General features: G+C 36.8%; 4 protein-coding genes across 5 annotated transcripts; 2 read left to right on the top strand and 2 right to left on the bottom strand.

Moving 5' to 3' along the window:
* The first annotated feature begins 3,097 nt into the window (after positions 1 to 3,097).
* LOC141836639 (uncharacterized) lies at positions 3,098 to 4,217 on the top strand. The gene is made up of 3 exons (XM_074724146.1): positions 3,098 to 3,363; positions 3,440 to 3,556; positions 3,641 to 4,217. The coding sequence occupies exons 1-3, from the start codon at positions 3,098 to 3,100 to the stop codon at positions 4,143 to 4,145; spliced, it is 888 nt and encodes a 295-aa protein (XP_074580247.1). The 3' UTR covers positions 4,146 to 4,217.
* LOC141836640 (uncharacterized) lies at positions 4,131 to 6,098 on the bottom strand. The gene is made up of 3 exons (XM_074724147.1): positions 5,874 to 6,098; positions 4,551 to 4,683; positions 4,131 to 4,472 (listed from the first exon to the last, which is right to left on the bottom strand). The coding sequence occupies exons 1-3, from the start codon at positions 6,044 to 6,046 to the stop codon at positions 4,416 to 4,418; spliced, it is 363 nt and encodes a 120-aa protein (XP_074580248.1). The 5' UTR covers positions 6,047 to 6,098; the 3' UTR covers positions 4,131 to 4,415.
* Positions 6,099 to 6,785: 687 nt separating this feature from the next.
* LOC141836757 (subtilisin-like protease SBT6.1) lies at positions 6,786 to 16,723 on the bottom strand. Of its 2 annotated transcripts, XM_074724282.1 has the most exons (10): positions 16,122 to 16,723; positions 14,497 to 14,625; positions 13,282 to 13,434; positions 12,446 to 12,562; positions 10,139 to 10,323; positions 9,494 to 9,757; positions 8,347 to 9,415; positions 7,574 to 8,101; positions 7,269 to 7,329; positions 6,786 to 7,179 (listed from the first exon to the last, which is right to left on the bottom strand). In XM_074724282.1, the coding sequence occupies exons 1-10, from the start codon at positions 16,647 to 16,649 to the stop codon at positions 7,088 to 7,090; spliced, it is 3,126 nt and encodes a 1,041-aa protein (XP_074580383.1). In that variant the 5' UTR covers positions 16,650 to 16,723; the 3' UTR covers positions 6,786 to 7,087. The 2 variants fall into 2 exon arrangements, with proteins under 2 accessions (XP_074580383.1, XP_074580384.1); XM_074724283.1 differs by lacking the exons at positions 14,497 to 14,625; positions 16,122 to 16,723 and having other exon boundaries at positions 12,446 to 12,573; positions 13,282 to 13,370.
* A 3,183-nt stretch (positions 16,724 to 19,906) lies between these two features.
* Positions 19,907 to 25,035, top strand: LOC141836737 (reticulon-like protein B17). Its single transcript, XM_074724262.1, has 9 exons — positions 19,907 to 20,339; positions 20,438 to 20,600; positions 20,695 to 20,769; positions 20,937 to 21,078; positions 23,480 to 23,549; positions 23,635 to 23,700; positions 23,825 to 23,947; positions 24,098 to 24,269; positions 24,680 to 25,035. The coding sequence occupies exons 1-8, from the start codon at positions 19,907 to 19,909 to the stop codon at positions 24,235 to 24,237; spliced, it is 1,212 nt and encodes a 403-aa protein (XP_074580363.1). The 3' UTR covers positions 24,238 to 24,269; positions 24,680 to 25,035.
* Positions 25,036 to 25,807: the final 772 nt, after the last annotated feature.

Raw genomic sequence — 25,807 nt, 5'->3', positions numbered from 1 at the left:
TAAAATAGCGATGGAAAATTATTTTCATCTCTGGCTAATTTCGTAGCTAAAATGAGTATTTCTTGTGGTGGATATGGTTTTCAAATTTCAAAGTGTTCAAAGTCCAAACTTAGAACAAAGACTTGAATAATCAGACGTCACCCTCGTAGTTGGTTGCAACCCTTGACGGTTCTTTATTTAGTATTAATTAGATATCCACTTTGGAATTTTCCTGGTGATTTAGAACGCTCAAGAAAAAGCGTATGCCACTTTCCTGGTCAGCGTGGGATGGGGTGGAAGACTACCTTTCAACACTAAATTTAGACAAGTTTACAAGTTTCCAACTGTATAGCTAGTCTTTGAAACGGCCAAATTTTTTTTTTTAAAAAAAAACAGTGCCTTTAATTATTATTTTAATTAAAAAGGTGTTTTTTTTTACTTTAAAAAAAGTTAAAATAATACTTTGACATACTTTTATATAATATTTTATGATTGTTTTGACCTGTTGAAATGGTTGGTTGGTGTAATAGGTTTCTAGAATTTTGATATATTATACTCATATCATCAAGGATCTAAATAGGACTAGATATTTAAAAATTAATTTGATGAAAAGTTTAGTCATATCAAAATTGATCAAATAATTAATAAAGAGAAAATCTAGTTAAATCAAATTTGATCGGATGACTAAGAAAGGTAAATATTTAGGCAGATTAAGGGTTGACCAGATGTCTGGTAAGTGTCAAGTCCAAGTAGATCAAGGAGATCGGATGCTTGAAAAAGAAAAATAAGTAGTGGAGTGAACCTTAAATAGAAGTCTTAGAGGTGTGAACTCTGAGTAAAAGGAAAATCTTAAGGGAATGAATCATAGGTAAAAGTCTTAGAGGAGTAAACTTTGAGTTAAAGGTAAGTATGTAAGTTAGGTAAACCAAGACTTGTTTATTTGTTTGTTTGTGTTTTGTATGAATGTTTTACATGAATCTAGAGCTGGAAGCAAAATGGAGAGTAGATAAATGCAACCGGACAAAGTTGAACCAAGTTCGGTGTGATTGAACTTGACCTGAGTTAAATTAGACCCAAACCGATTAGGTCGATCAGAAGACCAGATGAACCTGAGTTGAGTTTGGGTCTTGGATGTCTTTATTTGGGTGACCGAAAGGTTCGATCTACCGATAAGATACTCAATCGATCGGAAAACGTGATAACAACAAGATCATGGGGCTCGGTCCAGATCGTGAAGGGCTCGATCATGAAGATCAAGTTTGATCAGGCTCCATCGATCAAACGGAGTTTATAGGTAGGCCGCAAAAAATCTATAAAAGAACCTTAAGTTTGACATATAGAATTTTAATCCTACTCTTCCTCTCTTTCTCGAATCTACACTCAAAGCTTTATGACCAGAAAGCATATGGAGAAATATTACCACACTTAGGACTTTCAAATCGGAATAGCAATCTTGTTTGTATCTATGCAATACATGCTTTATTTTTTTATTTATGATTGTCATACAGACATTGTAAAGGATTATTGTCTCCGAAAAAATTCCAAAAAAGAGATTCGCTTAATGGATAAGTGCTTCCTGTACATAAAAGTTTAGAATACTAATCTAGGAGGTTGGAAACTAAGTAAACTACTTATATTTTTTTATTTTAATTTATCTTGTATCTTCCACTATGTATTAATTTTGCAGACAAGAAAGAATATACAAAAGTGATGAATCAAATACGAAAGCAAGATACTTTATTCATCCTCTTCCTTTATAGCGCGTCTAACGATCCTACAAAAATAAATTTATTTAAGTTTGAATAATTTTAATCAAACTATAATATTTAAGTTTGCAAGTGTAGGTACATGAGCAAACCAAACTGTAGCTTGCAACCAGTCAAGGGAGCCTCCTATGCAGAAGAGGACCGTCCTAAATTTCCTCCCTGATTCCTTAAAAGGTCAACCGACCAAATCCCTCTGAATTGTATGTAGGCCAGCAACTAGACGTAGAAGATATCGATGTCACCTGCTACGTCATCCAGAATGGCGACACTTAAACGTCACTTCGCCTTCCTCATCCTCTCTCTGTCTCTCTACAATCCATTCGTTTCATACAGACTTTTCCTAAATCATATCTATCATCTGATCTGATGTTCGTTGCATACTTTTTGGTCAGCACAGAACTTGCTCCGTCTATTCCTCTTGCGGAATATTTGACCGTAGAACGGTCAGTCAACGTATCGATTGGAAGAAAAGAAGACGAAAAAAATTATTAATTTTGTTTGAGAGAAGGTGAGGGATAGGGAAGAAAAGTTAAATAAAAGGAAGAAAATTTTGAACTTTATTTTAAAAGGAGTAAGGGAAGAAAAGAAAAGGATAGAGAAAGATAAATTTTAATCTTTTTTATCTAATAAAAGAAAGATTTTCTACACTTTAATTTGAACGGTAAGGAAAGGGAAGATAATTATAAATATTATTTATTTCAATTTTATTCTTATTTTAAAATATTAATTTTTAAATAACTTATTTAAGTTATTTAATCTAAACTTTTTAAATTTCTTCATTCCTTTTTTACATTAATAAATTTTTATAACAATATATGTAAAATACTGAATTATTCTTTGTCGTACTAAAATGTATAAATTTTATATTTTGTATCTTTATTATATGCTACTCATTATTTCTTTAAAATTTTTTATTTATTTAAGTGGTAAATATTAATTTTAGTTGATCTCACAAGATAATTTTGATAAGAAAAATCTTACATTCATGATTTAATAAGTTATACATATTTTTTTTTCATATGTAGATTTATTTTAAGAAGTAAGAATTTTTATAATTTTATATATTTAATATTCATTTTTTTTCTTTCCTTCCAAATAAAATAACACATATTACGTTAATAAATTTTCCATTTCTCTCAAATAAAAAAATATAAATATTTCTCTTTCCCTCACTTTTTCACTTTTACCCTTCTTCTTTCACCCATGTAAACAGGGCGCAAAAGTAAAAATAACTACAAGTCAATCAAAGTCCTTCGCTGCTTCCGACCGCGACAAGCCTCCAATTCTTCCCATAAAATTTCTCAGCCACTGCACTGCATTGAGCATCCTCCTCCTCCTCTGGAACTCTTCCGATGGAGGCCTCCTCTGGCGGCGGCAATAGGGACCTCGACTCGCTGGTGGAGGTGCTGACGCAAGGCGAGGAACACTTGGCGCGGCTGGACGAGTGCTTGGCCGCGCAGTGGCCAGCGGCGGAGCAGGAGAAGCAGCTCCTCCTCGGCGCACAATCCTGCGTCCGCCAGGCGATTCGCATGGCCAAAGCGGTGTGTTCCGTCGGATTCGCAGCCCCCGAGCAGGCTGCTCTCAGGGAGCAAGACCGCAGGGAGATGCGCCAGAAGAGGTAACTGGAATTAGCAGTTGAATTCGGCCAGTTCGATCGTTTAGCCAGCTGATTTCGATGGATGTATATAAAACAGGAAGGCGATGAAGAAATGGACGAGCCGAGTTCATGTGTCTGCTTTGGGCGCGCTCAGAGATGACTATAGCTGGCGCAAGTACGGGCAGAAGAACATCCTCGGGGCCAAGCATCCGAGGCGAGCAACTGTTTCAAACGATCGTGAAGGATTATATTTTTACGATTTGCTTCTGAATTTATCTGAGTGATTCTGCAATTGCAGAGCATACTTCAGATGCACCCACAAGAGCACCGCCGGCTGCCAGGCAATCAAGCAAGTGCAGCGATCCAACGACGACCCCTCCGTCTTCGAGATCAGTTACCGAGGAGAGCACACTTGCGTGGAGAGCCGGAAGGCGCCGCCCGGCGTGGAATCCTCGTCATCGCGGCGGCCGGATCAAGATCAGTCGCTGCTGTTGAGCTTCCAGAGCCTCAAGGTGGAAACGGACGTGGGCTCGAGCATGGAGGAGCAGGAGCGGAGCTCCTTCACCTTCGCCCCCACGCCGGCGAGCGGCTTCTCTCCTCCGTTCGTCTCGCCGACGACGCCGCCGCACGAGTCGAAGTGCTTCTCGCCGTCGGCGACGCACGCGGGGACGGCGTCTGAACTCGCGGAGATCGTCGCTGCTGCGGCTCCGGCTCCGGCGAACGAGTACGATTCCTACGCCGAGGACTTGAATCTATTGCTCGATTCCGGCGTATTCGATCCGAACTTTCACTTCGAGTACTAGTGAAGCTATTGCTTCATCTGGAGCAGAATTTGGCACGTACTGCTTGCTGCATGCCTTTTTCTTTTGATGTTCCATATCGTATGATATCGGTGAGAATATTGAAGATTCAAGTAGAAATATAGCAACAGTTTGGAATAGAATTTTTCCTTATCCAACTCTTATCAACTGATTAATCTTGATGGTCATCCATTTAGTTTGCATTTCCTGTGTCAAGAACTTGTATGCTGGTAAGAACTCTCATGCTTGAGTATCCAAGAGAACTTTGTATCTTCAAGCAGGTTCGTAGAGACTCAACACATGCCCATCGAGTCCTCGCAAGGCAGCTACCTGAACAGGTAAAACATCAAATATCGAATGTGAGTCGATCGTCTGATACGACACTCACTCGGTTCATGGATCGTGTACCTTCCCGTGGATTTCATGCTTTATGGGACCATCAAGCTCCGCGCCTAGGGCCATTAGTTTGGTGACTGTGTTGTTTAGGTCTGTTACTGTGAAGGATAGCATAGAAGTGTATCCCTTACTCATGGCTGCATTGCTGTTAGCAAAAACTGGATTAAAGATATGAACATCTTATGAAAATTGAAGAAATAACATGTAAGATGAACTATACTTAGATTCTAAATGTGGTTGGCATATCAAAAGTGATCGTATATCTACAGCGATACCGGTATTCCTGCACCTTCAGTTTCTTAAATGTTGGTGGTGGATGGTGAATTTGGATAATCACTCTGTCCGTAGGTTGCACAAATCAGCTGTAGACTTAACTAGCCTATGGTAGAATTTGGCTTCTCGAACCAAGCATCATTGTGTTGTCTCTTGAAAATGAAAGTCTATTCGTAAATTTCCCCTTTTATCCAATAATTTTACATTTGACATGGTTCTTAGGAGATGAGATGAAACAATTTCCAAACATGTTGACAAAGCTTGTGATATATCATCTCTTTGAGGAAACCAAAATTTACGAGTAAATCACCGTCCTATACACTACAAGAAGCGAAAAAAATATAGATAACACATAAACTCAAACAAGATTACACAAGAGAAGAATTTTGTTTTTTTACAGATTGTGAACTTATTAGAGTTGTAACAAGAATACCAGACTGACTATTCACACCTCTTTTACAATACTAGGAACCTAGGATGCATAAAATGGGTCATGCTCCAAAAGTGAAACCGAGTTAGAGTAGAAAAACACTTGCATTGGATGTATATGTTTATCGTTAACTTAATCTGCACTATTATAAGACAAATCGTATTTTAGCATGCATCTAACACTTTAATCAATCAGAGGCTAATCTAATTGTATGCTACATTGCTTATTGACTTCGACCTCTAGAGGCAAATGATCTCTAGAGAATCTGGATCACAGAATCTGTCTAAATGCAGTGTTTCTTGATGCATGTTCTATTTCAATGTGATGAATAATCCAAAATGGAATAATTACTGTAAAATTTAGCTTATGTCTCCTGCCATATCTAATCTCTTTATTCTAAATAGCAACATCTTGAGATCCTATTGCTTTTCGAAAATTTTGGTTGTCTTGCCCTTCCCCATAGTATCACTTCACTTCAAACAATGTCAAAAACGCTTTATAGTTGGTTGGGGACAATCAACAAACACATTGTGGGCGCATTAAGTGGGCATCAAAGATCATCCGCCCGGATTAATTGAGAGAGACATGAAAATGAAGAGGCATGAAAAGAGAAAGGGAAGGGAAGGGAAAACCTAGGTGAGTGCATGAGCGCTAGCTTGAAGGGGCCTGAGTGGAGCTCGGCCCATCGGAGGGTGCAGACATCGACGCTGAAATCGAGGCCCTCCGAGTAGAACCTCGCCGCCCTCGGCACGTCCCGGTGGAGCTGCAGAATCCATCTAACCACCGCGCCGCCCGCGTTGGCCATCGGAGGCAGCAGAAGCAAAAGGCCCGTCTGCTGTTTCTATCAATGCCAAGCAAGCCAGACCGCGCCTGCAAAATGAAAAATAAACTCGAATGGAAGTGTGCAACAGTGCAACTCTTTATTAAATTTTTTATTTCAAAAATATATTTATTTTAGAATTTTAAGAGAGATGATTTTTCTGTAAAGCAAGGTAAAATCCATCATCCCACCCCAACGATCTCATGATCATTTTGAAGAGATAAATCAAAAAATTACAATTGACCATGACAAAAGAAAGTATTATCTTGGCTTCGTCAAGATTCAAACTCAAATCCCACGACCATTTATGAGGAGGTAAATCGACTTTTTCTTGACCCTCTTCTATAACTCTGCTCCATCTAACCAACTCAGCTATGCCATTGACTTATGATAATCCAGTCAATCGCATTGACTCAATCAGCACGTAGCGACCAATGTTCTTTAATTGCGATCCTCATTTGGAGGAAAATTCAACTGTAATTGGAGATCGAACCGCGAGTACCTGGGTGACAATCCGGATGTCTTACCGCGGCACCATGGCCCCGGGGACAACAATTGACTTACCACTTAACAATATATAACAAGCTAATAAATTCATTTGAGTAATTTGATAAGTAATATTTAGGTTTTTGGTAAAATAGATTAAGATACTGGAATCGAATAAGTTTTCTATAGAAAAGTTTGAACTGGAAATTCTTAATGAAGAACGAAACTACAAGTAGAATTGTCTACGGAATGCAACATATTATATATAACGGAAAATTTTGATGATACAATGTACCCAGTAGCAACTTCTCTATAGATTGATCTATGGAATAATGGTCGACATTCTCTTCAGGGTCATGAACACCACAGTGCTTGACTTGGAGGGATGTACAACTTATCCAAAAATAATTTCCAGTAAAATTGGCCAAGAACAGGAAATTGGCTGTCAGCTAGCTGAAATTTTCTACTCAATTGATTTGTAAATAGCGCATCTGATGGATGCTCATCTAGTAAAAGTTTATCCTATTCATGGATCAGCTGCTACACCATGTTCATCAGCCGTCCTGATACTGAGCCTTTCCTTCTTCGTCGTCGTCTCTGCCGCATTCGCCAACTCAGATATAATAGAAAACCTGGTAGTTCATCAATGGCTTTCAATCAGGAAACACAACACAACAAAACCACTTCACGCTATAGATAATAACATCATAAGCTTACTTACAAGTTAATGCAACTAAAAGAGGAATCATCCACTGACCAGCCATCAACATGGGAACATCAACCTGAAAAAAGATGTCAGCTTTCACTTAGCTGCAAAGTATAGTTCACCACAAATAAGTTAATATAGATATACTGCTAGTGGTGTTCTGGCTACTAGTAAGGAATTATCTGAACGGTAAGAATCTATAACAAGAACAAAAATAAAATATGGTGACACAACAATTATTTAGGAATTTTATTCCAAGCATAAAATTCATGAATCTTAACTTGATGTTTATATAACTCGAGAACAAATGATGGTCATACCTCATCACGGTTGAGCAGGCCTAAGAAATCAATGCTAGTTCTGGATTTGTTCCTTTCAATTACTTCAGAATGATTTCTTGAGCTGTCTTGTATTGTTAACTCATCGAACTTCAGATTTGAACCCATTGTAGTATTTGCATCACTAGCCACATTAATGGTTGGGTATCCAGGCAATTTCCTATTTCTACCAATGTGTTGATGAATACCATATCCTCTTGTCCCCCAAAACTCAAACCTAGTATCACGATGGCAGATCAAATCTTTACCTACTACAGAAGAATAAGAAGAAAAGTTAACATCTGTCCTGCGTACTGGCAACTGGCTCTTGTCTACATGAAGTGGCTTGTTAGTTTTAGCCGAGTCTGAGAAGAGCACTGGATCCTTAATGTTCCTGTTAGTGAAATCCAAAATCTTCCTTAAAAGCCAATAGCAGTTTGTTACCATGTGACTCCCATCAAGGCAATTTGAATCTCCATAAACAGCAATCCTCCCTTTCCCAACTTCTACGAGGCCAAGAATTGGGGACACCTGCATTATACAAATAATAATGGCACATAAATCATAGAACAAGAGAAAGGTCAGAAATTTAAAAACATTTTGCTAGCTTTTCAATAGCTAGCCTAATTTAACAACAAATTACTTAGAGAAAAATCTATACAAGAAGTACTGATGTGTACATTGCCATCAAAGAAAGTTTCAACCCTATGCATAGGTTGGCATTTTGGATGCATATCATTAACAATTAAAAAAACAAGAGGGGCTAAGTTTCTAACCTTAGTCATTCCTGAGGAGAGTATGTTCTGTGTTGCAGTAGCCTCTGAATTGTCTTGAAATTCAAAACTATGCAAATAACCACCTTTTGGGAACATCACAATATCAGTGCCTGAGGCATAATGGCTCTGTTCTCCATTAATGGAAAAGTCACCATTCAAGATTTTGTCCCCAAAAGCAATATCAAATGGAGCTAAAAGTTCATTGAGTGCCGGAATATTTGCACCACCAGTAACAGGCGTCCACCAACTCCTTGTATTGTCATCAAAAAATCTCATTTTAACCATTGAGTCTACATTATACCATTCAGCAAAGACAGCGATACCTAGCCCTTCATTTACAACGTCATCCCTTAGTTTATCTATTTCATCCTTATAATATTCATCTTCCAGGTCCACCATAAGAAGTGTTCCATAATGACTAGCATCAAAACATGTAAAAGGTGATCCGAGAGTTTCTACATAGTATCCTGCATCCCTTAGCATGTTATACATAATATGAAAATTTGTGTGCAAGTGATCACCATGCCAATCAAGTATATCATTCCGGACATCCAAAGAGTCTCTCGGTATGTATCCAGGTGGATACTTTATGTTGTGATATTGGTCCCACAAAATTCTTCGTGACCTAGGGGGTGTTTCAACCACTTTCAGTTTCAGATGAAGCACACATGTACTACTTTGGTGCCCTTCCTCTCCATTAGATGATGGACTGTACACTGTAAGTGTCACATTGCCTTCAATAAGTCCAGAGTACTGAAAACCTTCATCCTTAATCTGCATGTGCAGTGCAAGATATCCTGTCCAAGGCCAGATAACATCTGAATAGGTGAAATGGATGCTTAGCAGATTTCCCATGTCATCAGAAGGGTTCCATATGGGTGGTGACTCAATGTAACCAATGACGCCCATACCATTGAGTATGGTTGCATTAAAGACGACAGGCATAGCACCAGCATAAAGAGGTTGCCGACAAAAAGGCCAGGAGTAAGGACAATCAGTATAGTCAAGGACACTAGGGAAAATGCTGGTTCTTGGTTGGTAGTTTTCCAAGATTTGGTATGATTCCCATCTGATAAAAGAAAATGCCCAGCATTAACCTGCAACCAATTTAAATAAAATGATAAATGCTACTGGAAAAAAAACTTACAGGTTGATTCTGCCAGCACCTTGTTCATACATGTTGGGACCAGAAAGTTTGGTTGCACCCTCAACTAGAGCTTGCTTCATGCTTGCAGGATTTAAAATAGTCTTCCGCATGCTCTCTGGTATGATGCTCACAAGCAAGCAGACAATACCGGCAACAACCGGACTTGCTACACTAGTACCTGAGAGGCTCTTGCAACCTGTGCTGATCTTAGATCCCATTATATCACGACCATAAGCAACCACGTCAGGTTTCACACGACCATAACTGCCAGGCATTCAACAGCTTGGTAAAAGACTAAAATCAAGTGGCCAGTTGAAATAAGTAAATATATTTTTGGAGTAGAAAGTTTACTCAACAACAGTTAAGAAAAGACAACAATCTGAGAGACATGAGAAGGCAGAAACACGAGTATTCTTAATTTGACGTTGGTTCAAAATTTTATGTTTTATTTCCTTTTTTTTCAGTGGTTGATACAAATAAAGCTGCTATATATTTAAAAGTTGCTGAAAAATAATGAAGACACATACAAGGATAAAGTATAACAAAAATAGATTTGTTTATCATACAAGTCAATGAAAAATGCAGAAGAATGTCATGATACACATTTCTAAGATAAAAAATCTAAAGAAAAGAATCAAACCCTACCCATGAGGAATCTCCCATGTACTCATTCCACGTGAAGAGAAAGATGCAATATGGTCATTATAATCAATGCCACCTACTCCAATCACATCACTTTGATCTGCAGGATTATTAAGTGTTCCATACAGAGGTCCATCATTCCCAATAGCTGACACCATGATTATATTATTTGCCGTGAGCTCCCACACCTGGATAACAATTTCAATTAAACAAAAATCAGTAAGACTTGCAAAAAATGAAAACCAATAAAAAAACCCTTACATGATACTAAAGAATGATATTTAGTATTTATAACCTATGTGAAATAGTTTACTTCTTCCTAACAGACACTTTGCAAAGTGTCCACAAAGCATGACCTTTCTATGCTACAAGTATCAGACACTGGCATACAGATATTGCAAGAAATTCATGCTATCCATGCTATAATAGCAGCATCATCAAACTGTTTTAGTTCCAAACTTCCGATTACTTATTATCAACTTTTTAACTTTATTCCTCCGTTGAATTATAAGCAGTGTTATGTTTCTAGTAATATCTAAGATTCTCAATCGCTTTTAATTGAAATAGGACATTATTTTGATCTAGCCTAACCTCACACTGAGCAGACTGATCAATTCAACTTATTTAAATATAGAATCTACAGGTCACCTTTAGACATGCCCATACAATGATAAATTTTTCCTCTCTTTTATTATCTATTAGAGCTACACTTAATTCCTCCCAGATGATTTTTTCTCCCTTTTAGGTTAACCTCACGCATCTTATCATTTTCAATATTATTAATTTTTGTGCATATTTTTTTTCAACAGCCGACTCCACCTAGTGGGATAAAGCTTGGTCCTTATTTGTTGTATTGTTTTTTTTTTCAACAACCTATAAAGCATACTAATCACATACAGTCTTATTAGTATTTTCCTTCTAAGGGAGACATGCAATCACACAGAAGTTCAAAAGCTTTCCATTTCAAATACCCATTTTTTATCCTAATGTCTTTAATATCTCATTGAATATGATATCCTAGATATTTGTTAGGAGAGAGTTAGAGTTAGTTTTAATGTAGTTGGTTAAGTCCCACGTTAAGTGTTTAGGTTTATATTTGGTCATATGTATACATGTTAGATGGCTTTGACAGATAAGCAATTGAATGTTTTCCTTCCCTATAAATTTTTCAGTCATAGGTATGTGGTAAACAATTCATTTAACTGACAAAAAAAACCTTTTGATTTATCCACATTATAGGCATAAGAACTCATAATATTTAGTCTTCTTTCCTTAAACAATGGTTTTTCTTATAAAGGAGTGGCACCCCCTTTATTTATTCATTCAAAGGTAGTGTATCTCCTCGAGCCTTCTCCATCAGTGGCTGATCAAAATTGTTAAATCCATCGACTTCACACTTGATGCTTAATCAACTATTGCACCTTGATGCATTTCAAGAGGAACACCATCTAATGGGACCTTTTTTTTCCCATTCCCTTTAGTTGTTGCAATAAAAAATTGTAAAGAACAATTTCAGTCTAACTACTTATCATCAGCTGCTACACTAATTTTCCCCCCTTATAACTCTTATCCACCATAATACTTATGTTTTACTTTTCTAATATATCAAATTTTGGAACTTGTATACTTATTTTTCTAGCCTTCTCCAGACTCCAGCAACTTATTTCATTTGGTATCCATGTTCCAAAACTCAAGAAAGTAATTCCTGTGAATCATAAATCTAGGATCCTTCAAGAATCATATTTTGCAATTCTCAAAAAGTAGAAATAATATTAATTGATTGCAATCACTTGAAACATAATTATTTATAGCACCTTTATTACTTTCTAAATGTTCAGAATTTAATTGTTTAATCATGGAAAGTTTCTTAATCTCATCTCCTGCATGGGATTGATAGTCACTTATGGAATGGATTATAAATGCTGCCAAAATCCATCAAATTCAATGCACTATCATGACCAAACATGATTTGTCTATATTTCACACCAAACCAGGACTAAGAAAAAATTATAACAACAAGTCACTTAACTTAGATGTCTGAGAGACAGCAATGTCAAATGATATGTTTTCTCGACTCCGCAATAGTATTTATTTGTTATCATTCACAATATGATGCATAAACTCTAGAATCTTTGAGTTATCAAAAAATTAATAAATCAATTGCATGAATATTAAATTTTTGGGGGCATAATGATGGAGAAACTATGAAACTCACAATTATATAGAAAGGAAGAAATTATCAATTGCTTTAAAAATGCATAACGAAATACTAAAAGATAATATAGTCATCAAACAACAGATAGAATGTACCTTTTCCACAAATGGGAGATCCAGAAAGTCAGGGCCGCCAATACTCAGATTTAGCACATCCATGTTGGTTGCTATAGCATAATTAAATGCATCAAGAAACCAAGATGTATAAGAAACCTGCATTGAGGCTGAACAAAAATTATCATGATCTTGTCAACTTGTAATAATGTTCTCGCTCAAAAAACAGACTAAGTCAACAAAAAAAAATGCTAGAATACATTTTCTTATAAGTGAGCAAAGAAAAGTGGTAAAACAAGTGAGACTAATAGAAGCAATATATGCACCATTCTATCCATACCATAAGAAAGCCTAAGGCTTTTATCAGCTTCATCATTAATATAGTCAACAAAAAAACAATTACATACATATGCATCAAACGTAATAGAATCACGAAATAAGAAATATTTAACCATCAATGTGGCATATACCAAATTATCATCAAGCATGAATATTATGTTAAACTTCAACCATGAATACCATTCAAATTCTCTGTATTTCAGAGGTGAATTGCTGGACACACAACAGCCTAAAGGAAAATTTAAAAAAAAACACTGATGCTCAATGAAATGTTGAACATGCACTAACATAGACCGATAAACCTTGTGTAACTGCATATTTTATAAAGTAAAAAAATTGAAACCTAAAGATCTGAATATTTTCATAATTTTAGGCAAATTGATAGCCAAGGATGTAGCAACCATCAAAAACAGAAACAAGGGGGGGTGCTGGGGGGAAAAGAAAAAAACTTGGAACAGGAACAAAGGCCCACTGCACAAAATTGGAACAAGTCACTAAAGGCATATAGACACATAATTCATCCAGATAGTATGCATCACCTGTGCATCTGTGAATACACGAAAAGCATAAATTTCTGTGTCTGGCGCAAAACCCAAGCACTCTGCATCTTCACCAGCAACAACTCCAGCTACAAAGGTTCCATGTCCAAGATTGTCATTTAGGGTATCCTCATTTGTCCAATTTGTTCGCTCCTAGAAAATTACAAAGAACTTATCAAACACTAGAAATTTTAGAAGAAAAAAAATGAAAAGGTCTTGAAAAGAGAATATCTCATTTAGCAAAAGATGCTCCATATCAGTCACAATACTACTCAGAAATAACTTCATTGCTTTCCTCAACTTTTACGACTTACAAGACAAGTTGCTTGAAAACTTAGGTAGAGACTTAAAAATTAATGTGAAAAGATAAATAAATAAATAAATAGCCAATCACGGAATTTTGTGAAGCCATGGTTTACAACTTTTTGGTCATACTTATGTATGGTTATCAATACAGATACAACAGAGTTTTCCCTGACCATGTATAGTACCTTTACAGTATATAGATTGTCTGGTAAGCCTGGAATTAATAAACACATAAAAGTAGATGGTATATCAAACTGTTCATATCTCAAACATCAATACTTGCTTGAATAGTTGAGAACTGGACATACATCAATTGTCTTTCAAACCATGGCAAAAAACTTACTATTCAAGCAAAGCAATCATTTAAACCATGGAAAAAAGAGATCACTTATATTTCCAGTGACCTATGTAAATATATCAACCTAAATGGAACCGAAAAGACTGAGACATTCAGCGAATATAATTCCACAGCAAGTTCATGTCCTTTCAAATTAACTAGGGGAAGTTCAGAAGATGAACAGTAATGGATGATAGTAAAGAAGGAATAGCTATAGCCTATAGGAGTATAAATATGGAATTTGGTAGATGTAGAAGTGGACGCAAGGGGATACAACGAGGAAATTAGATCACGTGTTACACAAATATTTGTAGAATCTTAACAGAAAATCAGAAATGCTAGAAACAAATCAAAATTTAATTAAATTGGGCACATGGAACACAGCATTGAACCAGTTAAGAAAATAGATTTTCATATAAAAAGTATTAAGTGCTTCTAGTGGTATTATTAGGATGAAAGTCTCCTGTTCACATTGTTTTTTGTCCATTCATTACTTAATGAAACAAAAAATTATGGAGCAAGTCATGTTTGATGTAACTACTTGACATTACTACAGGGGGAAAAAAGTTTACCTTAATGTTCCGGAAATGTGGGTGATCTGCTCGAATACCAGTATCAAAAATCGCCATTTTTACCTTCTTCCCAGTGAAACCTTTAGTCCAAAGTCTATCAGCTCCAAAGAGAGAAGTAACTTGAGATCTCTGTTACAGTATAACTAGTACACATAAGTCTAGCATAACTTATAAGATTAGGAGCGACACAGTTTATTAAGCACTATCAGAAATATTTCAAAACCCATGCACTTTTTGAAATGCAAAGGAGAAAAAGATGCAAATTAGGAAAATCACAGGACTTTGAGAGGTTGAAATGTGTCAATCATACAATTAGCACTACATGAATCCAGAAGTCCTGCCTATTATGTGGCAGCAGAATAACTAAGGTTCCATTTTGGAAAACTTAAGTACTTCCATCTATCCTAAAAGAGTATGTCATGTTAGTGTTTCTTCTATCAAACCAATAAAAAAGAGAAATTGAAAACTTTAACCAATTAATCAAATCATGAATTTAAATGATAATACATGCCAGTCCATTGTGATTAATAACAAAAAGAACATTTGATCATTTTTTCACTTTTCAAGAAACAAAGGTCAAAATAATTTCGTTTCTTCACACTAATTTCAAATAAAAACAAAATAATGGAAATTTTTACCAGTGCCATTCAATATTAGTTAGTTCTCAATGTAATAAGGATAAAGCTCATATATGTGCATTTAGTTGAGAGTACACATGTGCACTACCTAACAAGAAAAGAAAGATTACCATGTGATACAACCTGACATTCAGGTGTACATGGAAGTGTCATCATGACCATTCATTGAAATTAAAAACAACAACATAGACTTCAAGCTAACTTAATTTGGTAGTTGATTTAAGTTACTACATGGTAACATTTAGTTTGTACACAATTATACAAGTCGGCCTAAACTCCACAAAAGCTGGGAAACTAATTTGTTATAACACCTCCATGCAAAAAATATAAATAGAATAGTAGAATTCAAAATAACTATAACATAAAGCAAGTCTAAGTATCTTAGATTTACAATGATAGATCTTTAGCATGCAGACAGATTTTTGCTTACATGTAATTCATCCTAAGTTATACACAAAGTTCCTTCATCCAGAACAGAAACTAGTCATGCTCGAACATTTATATGCACACAATATAATGAATATAATTGTACCATAAAGTGCACCTATGTGACAACACAAATTGCTCTTTCTGACTACATGCCTTTCCAATTTTGATGACAATTTGCATGGAGTTCACTTAGGGGGGAGGAGACAGGGTGGACATGCTACTCACTAGTAACTTTATTTACATCTCTGCCAACCACATTAGTGGCTTTCAGTGAGAACCGTTAAAATAACTAACGTGATTCCTCCGACAGATGCATAATGTTGTTGTCCAGAAAAAAGTAAGCTTATTTTGCATGGCTAAACTTCGTAGCTATCCAACAAATCCCATGTATGTCACTAACATAAGATCCAAAAAAATGCGGTCAATGCTTGGTGAGATAATATCAGAGAATTTCATATGATATCCTGAGGATACTACGAGACAGTTGCCAAGAGAAATTTGGTGCGATGATTTTCAATGCCTACAAGACAATAATAGGATGATGAATAAGGCGGTTACCTGCATCATCAGCGTTCTTCTCCAGCTAACGGAAGCATTGCTAAACGGACTATAAACATCCGTTTCTTCTTCGAAAGACATCGATGTAAAAATCTTCCCAGGTCTCTTCTTCGACTCATAAAGACTCTCTTGCACAAACAAGCTCCTCGAATAACTGGTATCAACAAACACATCCTTAACTCGCCCCAGCATCCTAAGCTCCAGGACCACAGAAGCCCGATCCGATTCCTCGATCTCCATAACTCCAAAGTCTGTCGGAAACGAGGCCGCCGGGTTCCTTCGCTCAACCCACCTCCATCCGCTGCGGGATCCAAGTTTCTCTTCGAGGTAGGCTCGGTGGTCCCCCGCCATCCGGTACTCCAGAAACCTGACAACGTGGTTCCGGGCAGGTGCGGCGGCGGTTTCGCTCGAGCCATGGAGGCTAGTTGAGAGATCGGATACCGGGTGCAAGAGGGACAGATGGATCAGCGCGAGAAGGAGCGGCGGGAGGAAGGCCGAGGCGAGCGGGCATCCGCTTCGATCGGCCATCCCGAGAGGCCGGATCGGATCAAACGGATATTTCCCGGAGGGAGCGAGAGGTTTTTGCTACAGGCCGCCGCATTTCGCCGCCGTCTGTGTAAGGGAGAGAGAGAGCGAGCCAATCATCGGACGGCGTAAAAGAGAAGAGGGAGAAAAAAAAAGGTAACCAGGGCAGGTGGATTACCCCATTCCATGCAGTGCGACGGGCAAAAAGAGGAAGAACGAACGATGCCGCGATGAGCATCTGACGGCTGTGATTGTGATTCCACCTTCTCCTACGAATCAAGGAATTTACGTTTTGCCCACAAGATTTTTCTGATATTTTCAATTTTCCATTAGAATTTACCTTGTTGCTCTTTAACATTTTGTGAGTTATCAAAATGCTCCTCATTCTCTTCTGATGTCTAAATTTCAATATTTATCTATTTTATTTTTTATAATAAAATACTAATGTTGGCCCTTAATTTCTATTTAGGTACTATCGTATATATGTGGTGTTCGAACCACTTGTGTTGCTGAGCCACTTTTCAGGATTCATCCTCACTTTTTAAATTTATAAGATAGATTGATATGTGAAACTTGAGCGTTCATTTTAGGATTAATTGGACGTAAACTTAATACCTAACAAAATATATATATATATAAATAGAGTATATGACAAATCATCACTTCTTAAAATTCATCCAATTCAAAGCAACCATGTATATAATTGAGGAAGCAATGCCCTCTTGTTTCCAAATCCCTCGGCCACCATGCCCTGGTCAGTCCCGCATTCACCGTGATTTACCTCTTCACAGATGGTCGGGGGCCGATCATGTGGGGGCCGCTAGGTTGGCGGATTCCAACCTTTTGCAGCATGAGGAAGCAATGCCCTCATGCGGTGGATTCCACCTTTTTACAGAAGAAGAAGCAATGCTTTTTTTCATCATGGTCAACTGCAGCTTCTTGATTTACCTTTTCATAGATGGTTGTGAGTTCGACCGTGCAGGGGCCGTTGGAGTGGCAGATTCCACCTTTTGTTGAATAAGAGGAAGCTGGTTATTTCCGACGAAGCCAAGACAATACTCTCCTCGGGCGTGGCCAACTGCAGCTTCCTCAATTTACCTTCCTACAGATGGTCGTGGAGGTGATCGTGTGGGGGCATTGGGGTTTGTTGAAGAAGAGAAAGTTGGTTACTTCGTCTCTGGGGCATAGCTGAGTTGGTTACGACAGAACAGAGTTGTTGAAGTGGGCAAATGTCGAATCTCGACGAAGCTGAGACAATGCCCTCCTCCGTCGTGATCAATTACAGTTTCTCGATTTACCTCCTTACAGATGGTCGTGGGTCCGACTGTGTGGGATTGCTGGGATGACGGATTTCACATTTTGTTGAAGAGGAAGTTGGTTACTTCGATTCACCTCCTTACATATGGTCGTGGAACCGACCGTGTGGAACTGTTGGGTGGTAGATTCTACCTTTTGCGGAAGAAGAAAATGAAGCTAGTTACTTGTTCTCGGGACATAGTTGAGTTAGTTACGACGGAGCAGACTTGCTGAAGTGGGCAAGAGGCGAATCTCGGTGAAGCCGAGGCAATGCCCTCCTCTGTCATGGCCAACTGCATCTTTTTAATTTACCTCCTCACAGATAGTTGTGGAGTCAACCGTGTAGGGCCGCTGGGGTGGCGGATTTCACCTTTTGCTGAAGAGAAAGTTGGTTACTTGCTGGATTGACGGATTCCACCTTTTACTAAAGAGGATGCTGGTTACTTGGTCGAATCTCACCGAAGCTAAGGCAATGTCCTTCCCCTTTGTGGCTAACTGCAGCTTCTCGATTTACCTCCTCATAGATGGTCGTGGGGATGCCCGTGTGGGGCCGCTGAGTAGCGGATTTCACCTTTTGTTGAAGAGGGAATTGGTTACTTTACCCGTAGGGCATGGTTGAATTAATTACTATATGACAGACTTATTAAGGTGAATAAAAGTTAAATTTTAACAAAGCTGAGACAATGTCTTTTGTCGCAGTGGTCAACTGTAGCTTCCTGATTTACCTTTTTACAGATGATTATGACACCGATCGTGTAAAATCATTAGGGTGACAGATTCCACCTATTGTTGAATAGGAAACTGATTATTTAAGGCTATTAGAGTCACAGATTCCACCTTTTACTGCAAAGGAAGCTGGTTACGGCTTTTCAGGGCATAGTTGAGTTGATTACTCTATGATAGACTTATTGAAGTGGACAAGAATCGAATCTCGATGAAGACGAAGTAATGTCTTCCTATAGTAGTCAACTACAATTTTTTGATTTACCTCCTTATAGATGATCATAAAATTGATCATATGAGATAGTTGAGGTAACAGATTCTATCTTTTGCTTTTGCTTAAGTAGAGGAAGCTGGTGAAAAAAATAATTAAAAGTTATAATAAAATATTTAAATATATGACAGACAATCAAAATAATTTATTTTTTTTATTTATATGATCAAAAGAAAACATCTTTTAAATTTATTAAAATAGTGTCACACTGTATTTACTTTTTACCTAAAATACTAGTTTACACTCTATATTTGTTTTTTTTATTTTATTAAAAATTATTATTTATTTTTTTGCTTTCCTTATCTTCCATTCTCTTATTTTTCTCATCTCATTAGCTATCAAAAATAAAAATTTTAAAATTAGATTTTTAGTTCTATTTTTTATTTTTGTTTCGTTTTCGTTAAAAAAACATAATAAACATAAAAAAGGAAAAAAATCATCTTGAAAGTATTTTAATTAAATCAATCAAAACAACTTCATATAAAATAGTTTCAAATAAATGCACTCCTTATTTTTATTATCATTAGAAGGGTATCTTATTTTAAAAAAATATTAAAAAGCACCTCATATTTTTTTTGTCAATTATTCTAGTAATTTTGATTAAAAATGCTTCAATCATATTTGATTAAATTAAAATAATTTTTATTAATTTTTAAGTTTGTTTATCAATATTAAAATAATCTTAACCATAATTACTTAATAATTTTAAATATATTAGAGTAATTTTTGCTTAAAGCATATTTTTCAAAATATAAGGTATCTTTTTGTATGGCAATAAAAATAAGGGTGTTTGTTTTTTTTACCCTTTTATAAAGATTAAAAATAAATATCCAAAATAATGTTAAGGAAAGAGTTAAGAAAAATAATGAAATTACATGTTGCCTAAAATAGTAAAAAGAAAAATCTTAATTGTTCACGAAGTGGTAAAATATAGTAATTTGCCGCCTCTGGCTCACTCGGCCGCCGACTGATGGAATTCTTGCCTCCGCCTTCGTCTCCGCCCGCATCCCCGCCGACGCCTCGCTCTTCGCTCCCCGAAAACCCTGTTTCACAATTCCAACAAGCACTGCCTCTACCGTCGCCTCCGCCGCGTAGGAGGTCGAGGCGGAAGCCAGTTGCCGCTGCAGAGGTCGCCGAAGCGCGATCGTTTATGGCATCCGCTCAGCCGGCAAGAAGAGGGAATAGAGGAGCTTCTTCAACCGCCTCGAGGAGATCTCGAGTGAAAATCCGTAAACCGGAGGAGGAAATCGTTGGGGAGGGGACGACAGATGTTACTCGCGGCAATGATGTGGACGACGATGTTGGGAGAGCAAAGAAGAGGAAGAGGGGTAAAGAAAAGGTTGCTTCCGCAGAAACCTCGATATCTGTACCTCTTGTTCCCAATTCCAGCCGTTCCCAATTGGGTGCGACGCTGTGCTTCTCCTCCCCTTTTTTTTTTTTGTGGTTTTTTTAGGGTTTGACATGTTCAGTGGATAACTCAATTTTCTTTTGGCATCTTAAGATGCAGATATCTCCCACGATGATCCATTTGTTGGCGAAAATGGATCGTTTGAGCGATTTGTCGAGTTGATAATGTGGAAAAATTTTGCAAAATCCACCCTTTGTTTTGGTGCTGGTTCGGCGTTCTTCCTATCATCTTGTTTCTCAAAGGACTCAAGATTTAGGTTAGTTTAACCATAGTGATAACGATACTCTCAGCAAGTCATATTCCACTTTGAGGATTGTATGTGCTTTCTTTTCACTACTGAATCTTTGCAGCACCCTTTCAGCCTCGTCTCACATTGGTCTCTTGGTCGCGAGCATCGCCTTTGTCAAAAATTCAATATCTCAGAGGTGAGTATTGCAATGTCTTCTCCAACTCACGTTATTTGAGGATCCACATAAACATGCACTTAACTTCTATGTTGCTGAACCAAGTATCTTAATGTCACAGTTTGTTCATATTCCTGTTGTTCAATGTATATTTGAGAAATTGGAAGTATGATTCTAATGATACGCAGGCAGAAATGTACCTCTAGAGCATACTTCCAATTGACAGAAGATGACATCCTTTGTGTTGCTAGAGTTGTTTTGCCGGCTATTAACACATCCCTAACCAAGGCCCAAGACATATTTTCTGGTGATCCATCATGGACTCTTAAGGCAAGTCTCAATTTCTGTCTTCCTGGTCTTGTTTATTATTTTCATAAGCAACATATGTGGCTACTGATTGATTCTACATACGCATATCTAATATTTCATCTTTTGCATACGTATACCTAATATTTAATTAGCTGGAGAAAATCAACTTATTTTGCTGTGTGATTTTATTTCTTTGGAAAATAGAATAAATAAAATAAATAATTGATTTCTTTATATTAGTGACAGTAGAAGAGATGTCTTGGAAAAATGAAATTTTGTCTATAGGAAAAAAACAGTTGATGGCTTATAATAAAAAAGCCATCCTATATAAGTCTTAATGTGAACTTAATTACAAAAAACTTTAGCACTAATGAGTTACTTATTTCAACCAAGCTATTTGAAATTAATGAACCATAAGATAGATATTGAGCACAATGTCATTTAGAAGAAAAAATGTATGAGCAACCAATCAAATGTCATGATAAAGATATTTGATTTTTTTATACACAAGGTTGTAGAATGCCATGTTGATTATCTGGTGGGGCACACACGCACACAATGCGGTTTAGGTCAAGGTCAAGGTGGGCTTTTTCAAAAGCTGGGACACCTAGTTGGATTTTCTAAACACTCGACTGGAGTTGACCAGGTTTTGTAATTATCAAGAAAACTCCATTTTTCATTCTGTTTCTGACGATTCTAAATAGGTCATTCCTATATAATGGTGCTCGTAGAAATGCCAGACCCATGGAAACTTATAGAGCTAAGACAGTTCAAATGGGGTTTGATTTGTAAGTAGATTATTCTTTCATTGTGTTTTCAGCGAATTCATTTGCCCCGAGTAGGAGAAAAAGAGAAGATGCTTCATTCATTTGGGATTAAGATTGTGAGAAAGATTTTAATGGTGTCAATAATTATCTACTTCATCTACCACTAACTGCATCATTTGCCCTTGGAAAGATGTTCCTTCTGTACCACAACTATAGAAATATTGTGATGGGGAGGGGAAATTGCCACACAAAATAATAAAGGCTACAAACAAAATGCTATATGTTCTCACGATGCTAGTGGGTGGCAAACGCCTTTTTCTACTCATTTATAAACGATGTCTACCTCATTTTGTACGACAAACAAATTAAGACACTATCTATTGGCTCTAAATTCAATTGGTCTCTAGAATTGAATTGTACCCATAGTTTAAAATTTCATATCGTGCCGACTGAAATTGGCTAAATTTGTCGTTCCGTCCACCATCTAGCACCGTCGGCACCGTGAGATTGTGGCGCCCTCCACGGGATCACGATGCCTCTGCGACCTTGCATAGGTCGCCGAGGGATAATAGTGTCTTCGCGATCTCAATTATTTTCCTTTTTAAAAAACTTATTTTTTTGTATTTTTAATATTTAAGTTAAATTTTTTATTTTTAGTTAATATATATTGTATTTAAAAAATATCGAAATCATAGCAGCACAGTACAATATGGTACCGAAACTGTATCATTCCGATCATAAACCAAAACTCTGACATGGATCGAGATTTTAAACCACGGTACCTAGTTCAAATTTTATACCGACTCACTAAATGTGTTGTTTTCAAGGGATGTGACGTGGTGTTAATGATGCCATTTTTCCCTTTTTTGTGCTAAGTTCTCTTTGCATAGAGATGTTGCAGCATTATGTGGTCAATGCTAAATCTGATGATGTAACTAGTTGTAGTGGGAGGATCAGAACAATAGGAGATTTGAGTTATGACAATTTATCATGAAATTCAAAATTAATATAAGAATCTTGCATTCCATGCTCTATCAATTGAGAGAACAATGAGAAGGAATCCTTAGGTAGCCATTGACACAAAATTAAAGTAAATACACGTGAAGATGATTAAGGTTAATGCACTAGTCCAAGCTAGTCATCCTTATTGGTAGAACTCAGCTGCAGGCCGTTGCAGCTCATCATCGGACAATAATGCTTCAATTTTCATGCAAGTCACTTGCTTCTACTGATGGTTCAACCAATATTTGTATTTTTGTTTTACCCTCAATGGTAATGTGACTGTTATGAGGAATCAATGATAATTATGCTTCTCAAAAACATTATTACTTTTGCACGTGGAATTTCAGAGCCTCTTCACAAAAGTACCACATATTTTATTTTTGTGACTAATAATAAATTCTATAAAATTAGGATCTTATTTCATTTTGATATAATGCACTCATATGATTGTCAAGAATTTACTTAAATTCTCTTTTCACATAAACAAATCATGCCAGTCTTTTGACAATGGCTGTTTACGCATCAACATATGCCTGCTGATGGAATATGGACAATGTTATTCAACCACAGATCACCAAATATCATCTTCTTTGGTTAAAGCTCGGTCTTGTTCCAGCAAATTTTATCAACTTGACCATTTTACTGCCTAACAGATACTGCCAGTTCTTCTCCTTGGTGCAAACTATGGCCACCTAATAACCTTTTGGAGGCTTCTGGCCACTGGTAAAGAGTGATGATATATTAATGCCTCTCTTTTCTGAGGATTACTAGCACTTGCACTGGATTATAACTGCTATAAAAAATGCAGGCTTTTTTGCAACCTTCACATTACCCAAATTATACTGTCTCTATACACAACAAATACACCAAACAGGTATTGATATTCCAGTAAAAACCATATTAATTTTGTGTTATCTTAATACCAATAATTTTCAAAGTAATAGCTATTGGTGAAGGTTTCTTCTTGTATCAAGTATCACTGTTTACTTATTATACAGCTGAGAATGCAGCACACTGGGTACTGGAGGCATGGAATTCTTGCCGTAGGAAGAAGTTTATTGCAGCATCAGCAGCCACAATATTATGGAACTTATTTAGTGCAAAGACACGCTTCTTTGCAGGTACTGCAAATAGTTGCTTCTGTTTTTTTTTAACTATGGAAATATGTGTTTGTTGGATATTAGTATACATATTGATTGCCTAAGAGATGGATATGTCATCTGTCTTTAAAGACATTTCCCTTTACTTACTGTAAATCGGCACAAACACAGCATTTATCTTCATTGTGATGCTTCGCTATCGCCATCAACAAGTCAGGCAAGAAGAATGTGGCAATGAAGGGAAGGAATTAGAGCAACCGGAAGGAATGGTGGTAGCTGGAGAAACACCACCTATGATGCAACTTGATTGAGTAGATCTAAAGTCAAGAGCTACTTATTCCAGGCAAGGACCAAAGATTTGTCTTCTATTTTGACAATCTTAAAAGAATTTTCGTCTTCATACAGATAGTTGAAATAGTAGGCATCTGAAAGTATATAGCTTTCAGGCAGGATAACGGATGGGAAAATATCACCAGATTTTTAAGCTTAGAAGTATTACATTACCTCCAAATTACAAATTGATGCCTTGATATTTATATTTTTTTTATTTTTATCAGCTTCAACGACAATCTAGCGGTCTCAATTTTTTCCTGTTGTCGATAAGTTATATATTGTACATATGGTCAGTGATTCCTCCTCTCAATTTATTATTGCAATCTATGATAAAGGCAGGCACCTACGATCCATGCTCAATCCTTTGTGCACTTAACATTGACATCCCATATATGCACTTACATCTCTCACTTAACTCAGTGTTCAATATCACTTGGTTCAAACTGGACTCAAAAGAAGAGCAGCAAAAGGAGGTATCAAATAGTTTGAGGCATTTAGAGATCAGTGACGGGTGCAGGCATGGGATGAAGATCAGAGGCTTACAAGCTATATCAGGCTGAGATTTTCGAAGAAAATTAACTCAAGAGTCACACAAATAGACATCAATTGTTCATCTTATGTGATGAACACTGCAAACCAAGTTGCTGTAATGAGTTTCCATTTTCCTTCTTTACCAAAATGTAATTACTTCAAATTTGCACATGGCTTTCTCACTGTTGCATCTTATAGGTTATGCATTGTCAACGGTGAATTGATCTACATAATAGTTTAGTGTATCAAAGGGTTCGTTGTGTTCTTATTCTTATTTAGAAAAAAGAAGCATGTTGCTGTATCTCGGACGGCTTCAAGCCAGCCATGACAAGCTCTGATCTGTTATGATTCCGACTGTATCCAGCATGGTCAATGGGTGATACTGTGTCTAATTTTCTTTGTCAAGGAAATGTACAGTAGTTTTTGAATTAACCAAAAAATGTTTCTGCTAAATGAATCTTTATATTCTTTGTGTTCAATTTCTTTTTTTTTAATTTTAAGTAGACTATCTTTCTCATTGATTCGTATGTCGAATAAATTTAGAACATAGCTTAGACGTTGACCTTTAGAATATTCGATCCGATTGAGATTCAAATTTTAATGTTCTTTATTTGTTCCTCTAAGGCTTTGTTTGGGAGGAGATGAGGGAAGGCTAAGGGGAAGGAGAATTTTGATTTTGGGATGGAGTGGGTTAAGAAGGGAAAGGGGAGAGAAGGGTAAATTTTAATCTTGTATGTTCATGAATCATTATAATTTCTTATACTCCGATTTGAGGTGTAAGGAAGGGAAACGAGAACTCAAAATTATTTTATTTCAATTTTATTTTTATTTTAAAATATTAATTTCTAAATTAATTTATCTGTTTAAGTATCTCGTCTTTGCACTGTCATTTTTTACACAATGTGCGTGTCATTGTTCAGTATCACGTCGACACTGGTACTCGTTGTAAATCTCTTCGATGATAAAAATCGGACAGAGATAGGCAACCCTAATTTTTTTCTTCTCTCTTCTAAGGGC

The sequence above is a fragment of the Curcuma longa genome, chromosome 10 (genome assembly GCF_044706935.1).
Source record: "Curcuma longa cultivar G26 ecotype Majalengka, Jawa Barat chromosome 10, ITB_CL_G26_1.1, whole genome shotgun sequence".
Taxonomy (NCBI): Eukaryota; Viridiplantae; Streptophyta; class Magnoliopsida; order Zingiberales; family Zingiberaceae; genus Curcuma; species Curcuma longa.
Note: the sequence above shows the minus strand (reverse complement) of the source record. Positions and strands in the feature narration are given on the sequence as shown.